General features: G+C 38.6%; 1 protein-coding gene across 2 annotated transcripts in view; it reads left to right on the top strand.

Annotated features, from left to right (window-relative positions):
• The first annotated feature begins 2067 nt into the window (after positions 1-2067).
• LOC106867515 (protein unc-45 homolog B) overlaps positions 2068-13908 on the top strand; it is a 135453-nt gene continuing 123612 nt past the window's right edge. The window contains exon 1 of one of the 2 annotated variants that reach the window (XM_089349256.1): positions 2068-2234. Coding sequence is in view for 1 of the 2 variants with exons in the window: in XM_089349255.1 (XP_089205381.1) it covers positions 3779-3793 (15 nt within the window). In the remaining variant the exon portion in view is untranslated. Of the gene's footprint in view, positions 2235-3724; positions 3794-13908 lie in introns of those variants that run through there. The other variant, XM_089349255.1, reaches the window with a different exon arrangement.

Genomic DNA, 13908 nt, shown 5'->3' with positions numbered 1-13908 from the left:
AGATCACCAGCAATTGCTTCATCACAAATTGCCGTCCTAGCTCCTGTGAAAAGGGATCACCCTGCTATGTATAATCAGGCAACGCAAAAAGTTGTTTTGCATAAGCATTTCTATAGCCAATTAGACGGATGAAATTTACGTACGCTTAATAATTTTACGCAAAACAGCCTTCAGAGTTTCCCTATTAATTTCATCATCTTTTGAATTATGAACATCATAAGGGTTTTTTCGTTGTAAGGCTTTCTTTTTTAGTTGATTTTCACCTACCAAGACTTATCGTAGATGGCGTAATAAGTCACTCCCGGACAAGGTCGGGTTATACTGCTAGTATATAAATAAAATCTTCTCTTAAACATTCTACCCGGTTGTGTCTCTCTTTTCCTTCTGGCACTTATACGCATTTATTCTTTTCATATTTATTGTATCAACTGTGCAAAGGAGCCATTCTTGTCACTTCACTTCGCACAGTCGTTTACAGATCCAATTGGGAAAAGTATCAAATAAGGTGATACTGTCTCTTCAAAGCCTTTCACAACATGTCTAGAAATGGTCATCAGAAACATTGACTGGACAATCAACAGTGAGCTACTAGCACATCTCCAATTCACAGATGACAGTAAATTTTCATTCCTCTGTTCTATCAACATTTTGATTTTAACTTTGCAGTATTTCACATGGTGGTGGTGGGAAGCATCATACCCCAGTAAGATCTGGGCTGTAAGGATTTAAAAAATGGACAAATTGCTATGACCAATATATTAAATTGATTTTAATCTTCTAAAACTTGTCCAACCTATGACAAAGAAAGAAGAATATGGAGACCAAGTACAAGCATACCTTGGCTTAAGTCGTTCTCGATTATACATCGGTTTTCAAAAATAATATATGGAAAAATAAAAATCAAGTGAAGTTATATTACTCAAATTTACGTCTGTCCACCACAAATACTGGAATCGTAAAATCATAAGAAAACAGTTAAAATCACATAAAATCATGTTACTGCAAAATAAATAAGAATAAAAGCATATAAAATTATATTAAAATACATACAGTAAATGTTAAAATACACACCATAAAGTAGTGTAGCTAAGTGAACGAAATCATGAAATTAGCTGCGCTGTCTTATTTATCAGTCTTTTGGAGCTCATATTGCACTGTAATTCCAATATCTACAATTAGGCATCGTTGTCACTTGTGATTCCCGTGATTGTTTTGAATTCAGATTTGTTTATGTCGGTTTATCGGCTACTTTCTCATTCTTATTCATTTGTGACTTTATTTTTTCGCCATGGCTCATAAGAAAATTCATAGTGAAAGTGCTAAGCGTCATGTTATAACGCTGGAAGATAAACTGACTATGATAAAACGCTATGAAAAAGGTGCAAAAGTGGTAGCAATTGCACGATCTTTCGGGATGAGTCGGACAACTGTATCGACGATTGTACATAACAAGGACAAGATTTTAGCACATGTTAAATCTTAAAGATACAGGGATGAAGAACACCGCCATGAATAAGAAAAAATAATTTGTTTGTAAGCTTAAAATAATTTTTTTAATTAATCATGTATAATTGAAAATTCATCCATAAATAAAGTACAGAACTGGGAATGGTTATTATCGGTTTAACCTAGAGACAAGTAAATTTGGCCTCGCCTGGCCTAGAGACAAGTTAATTCGACTTAAGTCGTGTCTCCTAGAACCAATTAACGACGTAGGGTGAGGTATGCCTGTATTTTGTTTTCTCAAAAAAATGCCATTCAAAGAATGAGAGTACAAAAAGTACCCATAAATTTTTGGTGGCAGTTGTGGTGGGGAATAATAGTTTGAGAGTTGAAAAGTATTGTGCTAATAATGCTTATTTCTCCTTATTTCTGTCAGGCGGGCGTCGTTCCGAAAACTGGAGGAGGAATGATATAAAAAACTGAAACTTTTTCAGAAATATAATCATTGTATTGTAAAGTATACCGTTCTAAAAAAAAAAAAGAAAGAAGAAAAAAAAAGGAAGACTAAAAAAAAAACTTGGAGAAAGAACTAAAATTTTGGGCACTATCATGCTATTAGCTGTCAGAAGTGAAAGTGCTCACTGCTAGTGAAGTGTCTGCCTGTATGCCTGTCGATTCTTTGGCTACTGACAGCTAATACCATGACTGGCCGGAGCGAGCTATCTGTCTGTCTGTCTGTCTCTCTCTCTCTATCTATTACTCGAAAGTTCGCGCGTCCGCGCTAGCTAGTCGTGAGTAGTCGATCCTATTATTTTAAAACTTCAAACTTCATTTGTTTTCTATTTTGATAAATTCTCTCTGTTGAAAATTATATTTTTATATTTTAAATAATTTGCAATTTCAGGAAATATGTTTTTATATTAAATTTGTGTTTTCTACTCACGACTAGCTAGCTCGGACGCGCGAACTTTCGAGTAATAGATAGATAGAGAGAGAGAGAGAGACAGACAGACATATAGCTCGCTCCGGCCAGTCATAGTATTAGCTGTCAGTAGCCAAAGAATCGACAGGCCAGCAACAGGCAGGCAGATACTTCACTAGCAGTGAGCACTTTCACTTCTGACAGCTAATAGCATGACAGTGCCAAATTTTGATTTGTTTTTTTGGCCAAATCGTAATGTGCAGTCTATTTTTCACAGATTGTTTTGGTGTTACTATTAGACCTGCAGATATATGTATGTGGGAGGCAGACTCGCGGTAATAAGATCGCGGTTTCGATTCCCAGACCGGGCGTTGTGAGTGTTTATTGAGCGAAAACACCTAAAGCCCCACGAGGCTCCGGCAGGGGATGGTGGCGAACCCTGCTGTACTCTTTCACCACAACTTTCTCTCACTCTTACTTCCTGTTTCTGTTGTGCCTATAATTCAAAGGGTCAGCCTTGTCACGCTGAATATCCCTGAGAACTACTGTAAGGGTACACGTGTCTGTGGAGTGCTCAGCCACTTGCACGTTAATTTCACGAGCAGGCTGTTCCGTTGATCGGATCAACTGGAACCCTCGACGGAGTGCCAAATATGTATGTGGGCGATCCTATATGTAATACCAATGATTACCGGACATTTTTTCAAAATCATAGTCTCGTATTTCCCTGGAAATCATGTTAAGAAAAGATCAAATATAACCAAAAAAAACGTTTAGCTGTTCGAGTACTCGAACTGAAAAGTGGTGGTTGAGTGACACACGTATACACACACACACACTAAAATTCTGAAAAGGAAAAACAATTTAGAATCAATTGTAACCTTCGAAGTAATTGTCGAAAAAAATGTAAGATAAGTAAATAAAACGTCACAGGGTGAGACATGTTCCCAAACTCTACCAAATACCCTGAGTTCTCAATAGAAATAAAATGTTTGTTTTTCTACAACTTTACAATGTGATGTAAAGTACAGGTATTCAGGTATTTAATGTCGGGATACGAAACAGCTCCTTTGAGTGATTTGTGTGTATAAATGCATTTAGGTATTACTTTTCAACAAGCTTAATCGGCTTGTTTAGATCTATTTATACCTAAGTCCATTTAAGGAAACAGTTCAACAGAATATTTTACCAGTATATATAATTTACTAACCGTTCGTATTTAAGGAAACATTTTAAATTAAGAGATATTGCATAAAAGTTCAGTGTTGGAATTTATTTTTGATCATATCTAGTATAATTTACCCTTAAAATCTCACTCCTGTAATAAAAATTAGTGCAGAACTTCGTTGTATGGTTTTCATTCTACTTCCGGTAAATTATCAGTTCCGAACTCGTTTACTTGTGTCTTTGATCATGCCGCAAATTACGGTCAGTGTTGGCTACTTTGTTTGTCGTTTACTTTTCTCGTCAACATTATGATTATTTTTTGTTTTTGTGATTTTTAAAGACGATGAAAACTCTTATTGAAACTGCATAAATGTAAACACGCTAACCGCTAACACAAATTTCTTTATTGTTCATCTAGAAATTTACTGAGCCTACCAAATCTAGAACTTTCTCTTGTGTCCCTTTTTTTTTTAGATATATTTCTCGTATTATTTACTATTTTTAATCGCAGTAGTATTTTCGAGGTTATATTTTCAGTTAAAAAAAATGACCGTTAATTAACTTAATAAATGTTTGATTAAATGGCAATATTAATGGTAAAGTTATGTACTATAGGTGGTGGTGGGGGCAAACAGACACAAATAATTATAAATGACAGGCTTCCATGCAGTTTTGGTCCACCAAATTCACATTGTGTTTGTCGGCTCGGGGCTGTAATGGAAGACACAGGTGCCACGCAGTGGGACTGAACCTGAAACCAAGTGGTTGCAAAGCATGTTTTTTAATCACACCACCATGCATGCACCTGTTACTGCATAGCTTGCTGAAATTTTGCACAGATATGTTTTCTAGAGTGTATAATAACGATGTTGTTAACAATATACTCCGCCCTTAGCCTTTTCCTTCACAACTCTTTTTAAAATGGTATTTTGTAGAAATTTATTTTCGAGATCGTAGATTTCATAATGTCGATATTTCAAGCATATTAATCAGAAATTGGTAAATAAAGACTTAAGTGGGCAGAATGATCCAAAACTACTTCGCAATATTTTTTATAATGTTATTAAATTAATCGTAATCGTTACCCTCGTAAATTTCATAAAAAATATGCATTTCAGAAAGTTACGGGGAAAAAAAATTCTGTTGGGTCGGGATACGCCAATGATTTTAATGGCCATGGTCTTATGGACAGCACGAATTTTCTTCTGCCTTGGAAAATGCTCAGACTTTTACCCAAATTGACTTAGTAAGACCAGACTAGTGTCAAGCTGAAAGCTGTTAGCAAAACAGATGTTGCAACACCCTTTCTTCAGTTTGAATTTCTTTGTATACCTTTTAGTCTTGAACATTCCAGTATTTCTTAGACACTATCCTATGGGATCTACTCTATGAGTTTGCTTATATTGACTTTTTATGAGTGGCAAGTTCCATGGAAGACAAACATGAACAACACCTCAAAATTTTGTTTGAATGTCCATGACACTATGGGATTGTTACTAACTCTCATATGTATGAATTCCCAATTTCATCACTTCCCTCTTTGGGATATACTATTGATATACTACTCTCTGGAACAAAATCAATCCTTGAATTTCCTACTGCATCATCACTACACATTTGTGTTGGTATTTTATTCCTCATTATGTCAATGTAATTCAATTTTTCATGCATTTTCTCATGATAAAAAAAAAGGAACCTCAAAGTAAACAACCTGCAACAGTTATGATGAGGATATATCTAAAATCTGGGAGGCGTCTTCAATAGCCTAAAAGATGTATACATTTTCAAGATTTTAACATGCACATATGCACACAAAAAAATTAAAAGATTCTATTTTTTATCTTCATTTATGCACTCAAGCATGTTTTTAATAACATTTTTGACACTTGGCAATGGCTAACTGCCATGTGGAAAAGTATTGTATCAGCTGCTGCAGGCTTGTTGCAATCACATGACATTTTAACTTTATGAATAATCAGATTTTGGACATGATGGGGAGTAATCACATCATCTGTGTTTGAGAGGAAGAGTTTTTTTTTGTTTTTACTATAGGGATAATTCTATGAAGAATACGTCACTTGACCCTCCTTTCTATAGTTTGATATCTGATTAATGTGTCTCAGTTTTCTTCATTCTCCGAAATAAAGCTAGGAAACTCACACCCTCTCTTGTCCAGATATCAATATTATTTTGATAACATGAAAACACTCATATTTTTAACAACAAATATTGGTCTTGAAATTCTACTATCAACTACTTATGATATCACCATGGGCCCATTCCTCCTATTTCAGATTAACGAACACTTCTCTGGGTTTAATGGGTCTCTATATAGATGTGATACTCCCTTCATATCCACTGGGAGCTTGAAGTTAGGCATTGAGCATATTTGGAAAACTTTCCACAAGTTTTTGAAAGTTATAACCTCTCTATCTCCTTTGAAAATAGTATTAAAGTAACCAACTTGTTAAACATCACTCTTGACTTAGAATCTAGCTTATGCTACCCATACCATAAACCTAATGAATCCCTACAATATATTAACCCATAAAGCACTGGGATATGCACTTACATAGCACATTTTATGAAAATTAGACTACTATGCATACATAAAAAACAAAAAAATAGTTAAAATATCTTCTTAATGGTGGCAAGTTTTACACGATCTGAAAAGCCATTAGTTGAACTATTAGTCCTCTTGCATTTTGAGGGGTATCGGAGCATTTGAGTGACATTAGACCCCAACAAATACCCATAAAATAAATGCATCTATCTGGGTCACAATCATGGCCTGTTGACTTGCGCCTGACAGCCATGATCATGGCCCGTCGCGCTTTATGTGTTAATGTCCAATCTAATCACCCTAAATCCATTTTAAATAGCATTATCAACAGCATTTCTTTTAGGATCTTCAACCTCTCCACTAATGAAAATATTTTAAAGTCATACTCCTTACTAAACCAGGCCCTCCTTATTAGTGGATTCTCCAAGATTTCCTATATCCTCAACACTAGACTGAAAATCAAATTAACTCCTCATAATAATGGTGCTCCTTCTAAACTTACCTCTACTTTTAGCACTCCTAGCATTATGCATCACACTACTTTTATTACTGACTGAGTTCTTATTAACTGTGTAACTTGGCAGGTCCTGTGGATGCACAAACCTCAGTCACCTCAAGTTAACCCCTGTAATCCTACACAATTCAAAGAGTAGGAAATACAAAACCATATGGCTTGCACCTCTGTTCTTTTTGCAAATTAAATCTCTTCCTAAACTCTCATTTAGCATCCTCAATTCCAACTTCCTGCCTCAACATAAGTACCAGTCCATCTTTAATGAATCCACAACACCAAACCTGGGGTCAATTATTACTTCTTTGAGTAAATGTTAGCTCAGGCCTCTACTACAGTCCTGAGAATTCCTACCTGGAGATCATCTATAACTGCATTAATAGGAATAGTAAGGTCCCTGCCCCCCTCTACCCATAGCTTTAACAATGGCCTAGACACTCCCAATACCCCTAGTAACAGTAACATCAACTCCAGTGACTATTGTTTAGGGAATATGAACCACCACAATTCTGCTGGCCAGAACATCCCTAATGCCATCATATCTGTGTGCTTGCACATTTCCAAAAACTATTATTATTATTTTTAACAACATCTATAATGTGGCTAAAAATACTATTGATAATCACAGTGCCAGTATTAGTGATAGAAGTAACCATAATCTAGTGTGGATATCATTAATGTCAACTGTAATAACAGTAATAGCAATAAGTTTGACAGCCATCATCCTAAATCTATTAATAATAGTGATAATAATGCTCCTGATTCTGTCAGTAGTACCAACAATTGTGCTAACTTTGCTAACCATCACATGGCTAATAGTGCACTATCTTTGATTTGCTGTAAGAAATTTTGCAATTTCAGCTGACATAGTTACTGTCTTTCGAGGATAGTTGCTTGTGCTATAATGTTGTGTATAAATGTACTGTAACCACTCCTCAGACCCAATCTACCAGAATTTACATTGATGGCATGATGAATTTTATGTGCTGTAATTTTGCACACCTGAGCTCTTTCTCTAATTATACCAGAAAACATTCTGTTTCCTTCATCATCCACATACGTGATGTACATGTGTGGACATATACATGTATATGTTTATGCATGATTTTAAGAGTGGATACCCATTCCCAATTCCTCTTTCTGCCCCCTCCCTTGACTGCCTGTACCCAAGCTGCAATTCCACTTTGCAGGCAGTTGTTCTTCACACTATGATGATTCTCGAGCTTTTGTGCAAGGAGCATAACTCTAGATGAATTCCTCTCTGAACTTCACCCACAGGTCTTTTTTTGTTCTAGTTTTTCACAACACTAACAAACTGGATGTGACACTTCCTGACCTTTAATAGAAGATAGCAGCTGTTGCCATACTTTTCATACCAGCCCTTTTTGTTGAGTTCTGCGTTTGGGTTCTTCTCTAACTCTTTTGTGAAACTGATTGGTGTAATTGGCTGAAATGGATGTATAAGTATTAATATATATATAAATTTATATATTTTACATTTAATGCATATGTGTGTGTGATACACACACACATCATCATCATCATCATTTAACATTTGCTTTCCATGGGTTAGATGGTTTGATAAGCTGGAGGGCTGCACCCGGTTCCAGTCTGATTTGGCACGGTTTCTATGGTTGGATGCCCTTCCTAATGCCAAACACTCCAAGAGTGTAATGGGTGCTTTTTACATGCCACTTTCATAACACCAGCAATGGCCACAACTATGATTTCACTTGGCTTGACAAGTCAAGTACCATATCACCAAAGGTGAAATTTGTTTTGATGAAAATTTTTTATGGAAAATTTTCAGTGAAAGAAGTTCCTTGTTCAATTCTCCCTGGCAAAAAAGATGATGAAGATTTCATCACCTATGCTGTGATTGTCAACAGAGTGTGAAAAATTCAAATTAAATGAATTAACCCTGGACATGTTCAAATGTCTAATTTTTGTTCACGGGCTAACTGCAAGCAAAGCTGCAGATAGCTTGTTCCTGGATTTTAACAAAATTAGAACAGGACCAAAAATTAACTCTACAGCTAATAGCAGAGGAATGCCAGAAAATTATAAATCTAAGACATGATGCTGATAAAACTAAAGAAAAAGATTGCTCTCATATTCACGCATTTCGACCAGTAATGGATAAGAAAAAAGAGAAAAAAATGTCAAGACTAAATCCATGTTTACATTTTAAATGGAACTGTCCATTTAAAAATATAAAATGTTTCAAGTGTGGTAAGATAGGTCATAATAAAATCAGACTGTAAAACAAAACCTAAAAAACGGTTCAACAGCAAAAATCATGTAAACAGGTTATCAGTAACAAGAAATATGAATGAACCTCAAAGGAAATTTGTGTATGTAAAAATTAACAGCACAAACGTAAAGTTACAATTGGATATGGGCAGTGATATCTCGATAACATGGTGTTTCAAGAAAAAATTACATTTTAAGGGTGAAATGATGAGTGATGACATATTTCATGGAAATACCTTCAAAGCCAAAGTTTTTGTGTTGAATAATACAACAAATTTATTTGGAACAGACTGGACGGAATTATTTATGGGACCTCCCCATAAATCTTTTTTGTAAAAATGGGAATGGTTTTATTGCCAGTACAAATAAGTTGTCAAACGAATTAAAAAAAAAAATTTTAAAGATTTTTCCTGAAGTTTTGTCTAAATTAGGTTTGTGCACCAAAACAAAAGCAGTTTCAAGTAAAAGAAAATGCTGTACTTGTATTTAAGCTAAAACAAATTGTACCTTTCTCAGCTAAGGAAATTTTTTAGACTTCCGACCTCCATATTATTATCCCATCTTTTAGCGCTCCCCCTCTGACCATTCTCTATTATCTATATATTTCTTTCCATGTAAACATCACTCGATCTCTGTTTTGTCTTAAATTCATACTTATTTATTTTAATTTTTTTCTTACTTGATTCAAGTTATCGCCTTTTCTTTACTTTATTCAAGTTATCGCTCCTCTAAGCCTAAACCTATCTAAAGTCTGTTTACGATTCAATTCTCACTCAATTATGTTACTGATTTAAGCATTTAAACTCAAGATTTAAGCACTGCTGTCTCTCAACTTTGTTCTAAAAACCTAAAGAATTTATCCAGCATGATGTTCTGTTGACTGTACCTCTCTCTCTCTCTCTCCATCTCTCTCTCTCTCCATCTCTCTCTCTCTCCATCTCTCTCTCTCTCCATCTCTCTCTCTCTCCATCTCTCTCTCTCTCCATCTCTCTCTCTCTCTCTCTGTGCCTCACTATTTCTCTGTCCCCCTCTCTCTCTGCATCACTATTTCTCTCTCCCCGTCTCTGTCTGCATCACTATTTCTCTCTCCCCCTCTCTCTTTGATTCCTACGTGACCCTAACTCTATATAACCAGTTCAATTTCCAACTTTATCCTAATTGTCTTTGAATCTCTCTGCTGACAGAACTACGACGAAGCTCCCTTGGCCCGCGGTATGCCTGCCACCAGAACCGGAAGTTCTTATCGTCTGCCATCCTTGGTTGTGTCCTGCGAACACTCCTAGAAGCCTTATACCACCCCTTCCCTCTTATCGACCTTATAGCGCATAAAGATTGTGTAGTGTATGCAGGTTGTAGGTATTGTTTTGTTTATGAATTCTGCCAAATGCAAGTTTTCTTACACGACACTGCTTTCCCCCATCCCAGGGTCACACAGGCCCACTCCTCCCACACCGTCAGAATTGGCACTCTCAACGTCGGCACGCTGAAAGGTAGGTCTGGTGAGATTGTTGAGATGCTTGAACGGAGACGGGTAGATTTGTGCTGCATACAAGAAGTAAGATGGAGAGGAGGATCCGGGAAGTTCCTTACAGGCAAAGAACACAGGTACAAGATTTTCTGGGCAGGGAACACTGACGGGGTCGGGGGCATGGGAATACTCCTAGCAGAGAAATGCGTTGATAAGGTAATCGAGGTAGTCAGAATATGTGACAGAGTACTTAAGATTAGATTAGTGCTTCATCATAGGTTAGCTACTGTCATCTCCGTCTATGCCCCTCAACCGGGGCTACCGGATGGGCAGAAAGACCAATTCTACTACACCCTCCTGCAAACTACCTCATTGACGAACGACAGGGACCTTCTCTTTGTGACTGGTGATTTCAATGGTCATGTCAGACATCATGCAGGTGGCTTCCATGGCATTCATGGAGGCTATGGCTTCTGTTCCTGCAATGAGGAGAGAACCAGAATGCTAGAGTTCTGTGATGCAAACGATCTTATGGTTTGCAATACCAACTTCAGGAAACCTGCCAGTCACCTAGTCACCTACCGTTCTGGCAGACACAGACACTCTAGCCAAATCAACTACATCCTCGCCAGAAATAGGGAAAGAGGGTGGCTTATAAATGTTAAAACCTTCCCTGGCGAAGAATGTACCCCTCAACACAGATTAGTAGTTAGTGACTTCGGGATCAAGGCAAAATGGATGCCCAGAAGTAGACCGGGGATATAGCATCATACAATGTGGAAGACAACTGGAGGTTTCTACAGGACAACCTGCTGAGAGCCACCAACCAGATCTGTGGCTGGCGTAAAGTCCCCTCTCAACCCAAAGTAACGTGGTGGTGGAACAATGTGGTTGACAGGGCTATTAGACAAAAGAAACAGGCTTGGAAGGACTGGAAGGACGGAGGTAGCAGGGACTTGTATCAGACTGCTAGGAGGGAAGCTAGGAGACAAGTTTATTTAGCCAGAGGGGAAGCAGATAAGAAAAAGTTTGCCAATGTTCTGTGCCGTGAGGACCAAAGACTTGAAGTATTTCGTGTTGCAAGACAGTGTGTGAGAGAGAAATGTGTTCGCATGGATGATGGTACGCTTGCACTAAACGAGGCTGCAAAGAAAGAGGTTTGGAGACGCCACTACGAAAGATTGCTCAATAAAGAGAATGAATGGGAGAAAGAGGGTCTGCCGAATGTTGACCCAACAGAGGGACCAGCTATCCGAATTGACAGTACCATGGTCGATAAAGCATCAGGAATCATGGCAGAGATGCTCAAAATATCTGGTAGTGTCGGCTATAGCCTAGTCACCTGTATTGTTAACCAGGTGATACACGAAGTAGTCATACCCAATGACTGGTGTAGCAGCACCATTGTCAACTGTTACGAAGGTAAAGGAGACGCTTTAGATACGAATAATTACAGAGGTATCAAGTTGTTGGATCAGGTTATGAAGGTAACAGAGAGTGTCATAGCCCAACTAATTATGGAGCGAGTCAGTTTAGATGAGATGCAGTTTGGGTTCGTGCCAGGGAAAAGCACCACTGATGCTATATTTCTGGTAAGACGGCTGCAGGAGGAATACCTAGCCAAGGATAAACCTCTGTACCTGGTTTTCGTTGACATGGAGAAAGCCTTTGACAGGGTCCCCTGATCCCTTATCTGGTGATCAATGAGGAAACTAGGGATAGAAGAATGGTTAGTGAGAGCTGTGCGAGCCATGTACAGAGATGCTGTCAGTAAGGTGAGGGTTGGCAATGAGTACAGTGAAGAATTCCGGGTAGAAGTAGGGGTCCACCAAGGTTCTGTCCTCAGCCTCCTCCTATTTATCATAATCCTCCAGGCGATAATGGAGGAATTCAAGACAAGATGCCCCTGGGAGCTCCTCTATGCTGATGACCTTGCTCTAATTGCTGAGTCACTATCCGAACTAGAGGAGAAGTTTCAGGTGTGGAAGCAGGGACTAGAATCGAAGGGCCTTAGAGTCAACTTAGCTAAAACCAAAGTCCTAATAAGTAGGAAGGTAGACAAAACACAATCCCCTTCAGGTAGATGGCCCTGCCCGATCTGTAGAAAAGGCATAGGTAGAAACTCTATAAGATGTACCCAGTGCAAGCTATGGACACATAAGAGGTGCAGCAATATCAAAGGCAGGTTAACTAGGAAGGTAGTTTTTGTATGTGGCAGATGTTCAATAAACACTGAAAATGTGCAGAAAACGACTTCTGCCACATTCCAAGGAAAAAAACTAGAAGTAGTTGATAGCTTCCGTTACCTAGCTGACCAAGTCAGTAGCGGGTGTGGGTGCTCTGAAAGTGTAGCTGCTAGAATAAGAATAGCCTGGGCAAAGTTCAGAGAGCTTCTACCTCTGCTGATGACAAAGGGCTTCTCGCTCAGAGTAAAAGGTAGACTGGATGACGTGCGTGTATGACGCATGTGTACGAACAGCCATGCTACATGGCAGTGAATCATTGGCCGTGACTGCTGAGGACATGCATAAGCTCGCAAGGAATGAAACAGTATGTTCCAATGGATGAGGATAGCTGTGTGAAAATGTGCCACACCCTAGCGGTTGAGGGAATCCTTGGAAGACCCAGGATGAGGTGGTGAAGCACGGCCTCTGAACATTAGGCCTCACCGAGGCAATGACTTGTGACCGAGACCTTTGGAAATATGCTGTGCATGAGAAGATCCGGCAAGCCATGTGACACCAAAATCCAAGGCCTCTGCCTGGAATGTAGCCAGCCCACTTACGCATAACATTCCTTCTTTGGACACTAAACTCCGCTTTTGAAGACCTGTTAAGGCAAGTGAAATCGAAAATGAAATCTAACTAAATCTGTAGACTGGCACCCATGCCAACGTCTCTTCATTGAACACTAAACTCAGCTTGCGAAGACCTGTTGGGGCAAGCAAAAGCGAAATCGTGATGGCACCAGTACCAGTAGATCACTAAGAGCACCGTCCGAGCGTGATTGTTGCCAGAGCATTTGAGCATGATCGTTACCAACGTCGCCCTCCTGGCACTTGTGCCAGTGGCACGTGAAAAGACATTCGAGCGAGTTCGTTGCCAGTCCCGCTGGACTGGCTCCTGTGTAGGTGGCATATAAAATACACCATTTTGAGCCTGGCCGTTGCTAGTACCGCCTGACTGGCCTTCGTGCCGGTGGCACATAAAAGCACCCACTACACTCTCGGAGTGGTTGGCGTTAGGAAGGGCATCCAGCTGTAGAAAGTCTGCCAAATCAGATTGGAGCCTGGTGTAGCGATCTGGTTCACCAGTCCTCAGTCAAAAGCGGACGTTAAACGATGATGATGATGATGACAGCATTAAAACAATGAAGAATTAGATAGACTTGAAAAGCATGGAGTTATTAAAAAAGATTGATTATGCTGAATGGGCATCCCCAACAGTTTACGTCAAGAAAACAAAAACAATAAAATCCATGCATGCGCGGATTTTTCAACTGGTTTAAAGGAATATTTGATGATACATAATTACCTGCCACAAAGTCTGGAAGGAATTTTCGCAAAGTTGAATGGAGGAAAA

This window comes from Octopus bimaculoides, chromosome 3, assembly GCF_046866305.1.
Source record: "Octopus bimaculoides isolate indiv1 chromosome 3, ASM4686630v1, whole genome shotgun sequence".
NCBI classification, from domain to species: Eukaryota; Metazoa; Mollusca; class Cephalopoda; order Octopoda; family Octopodidae; genus Octopus; species Octopus bimaculoides.
Note: the sequence above shows the minus strand (reverse complement) of the source record. Positions and strands in the feature narration are given on the sequence as shown.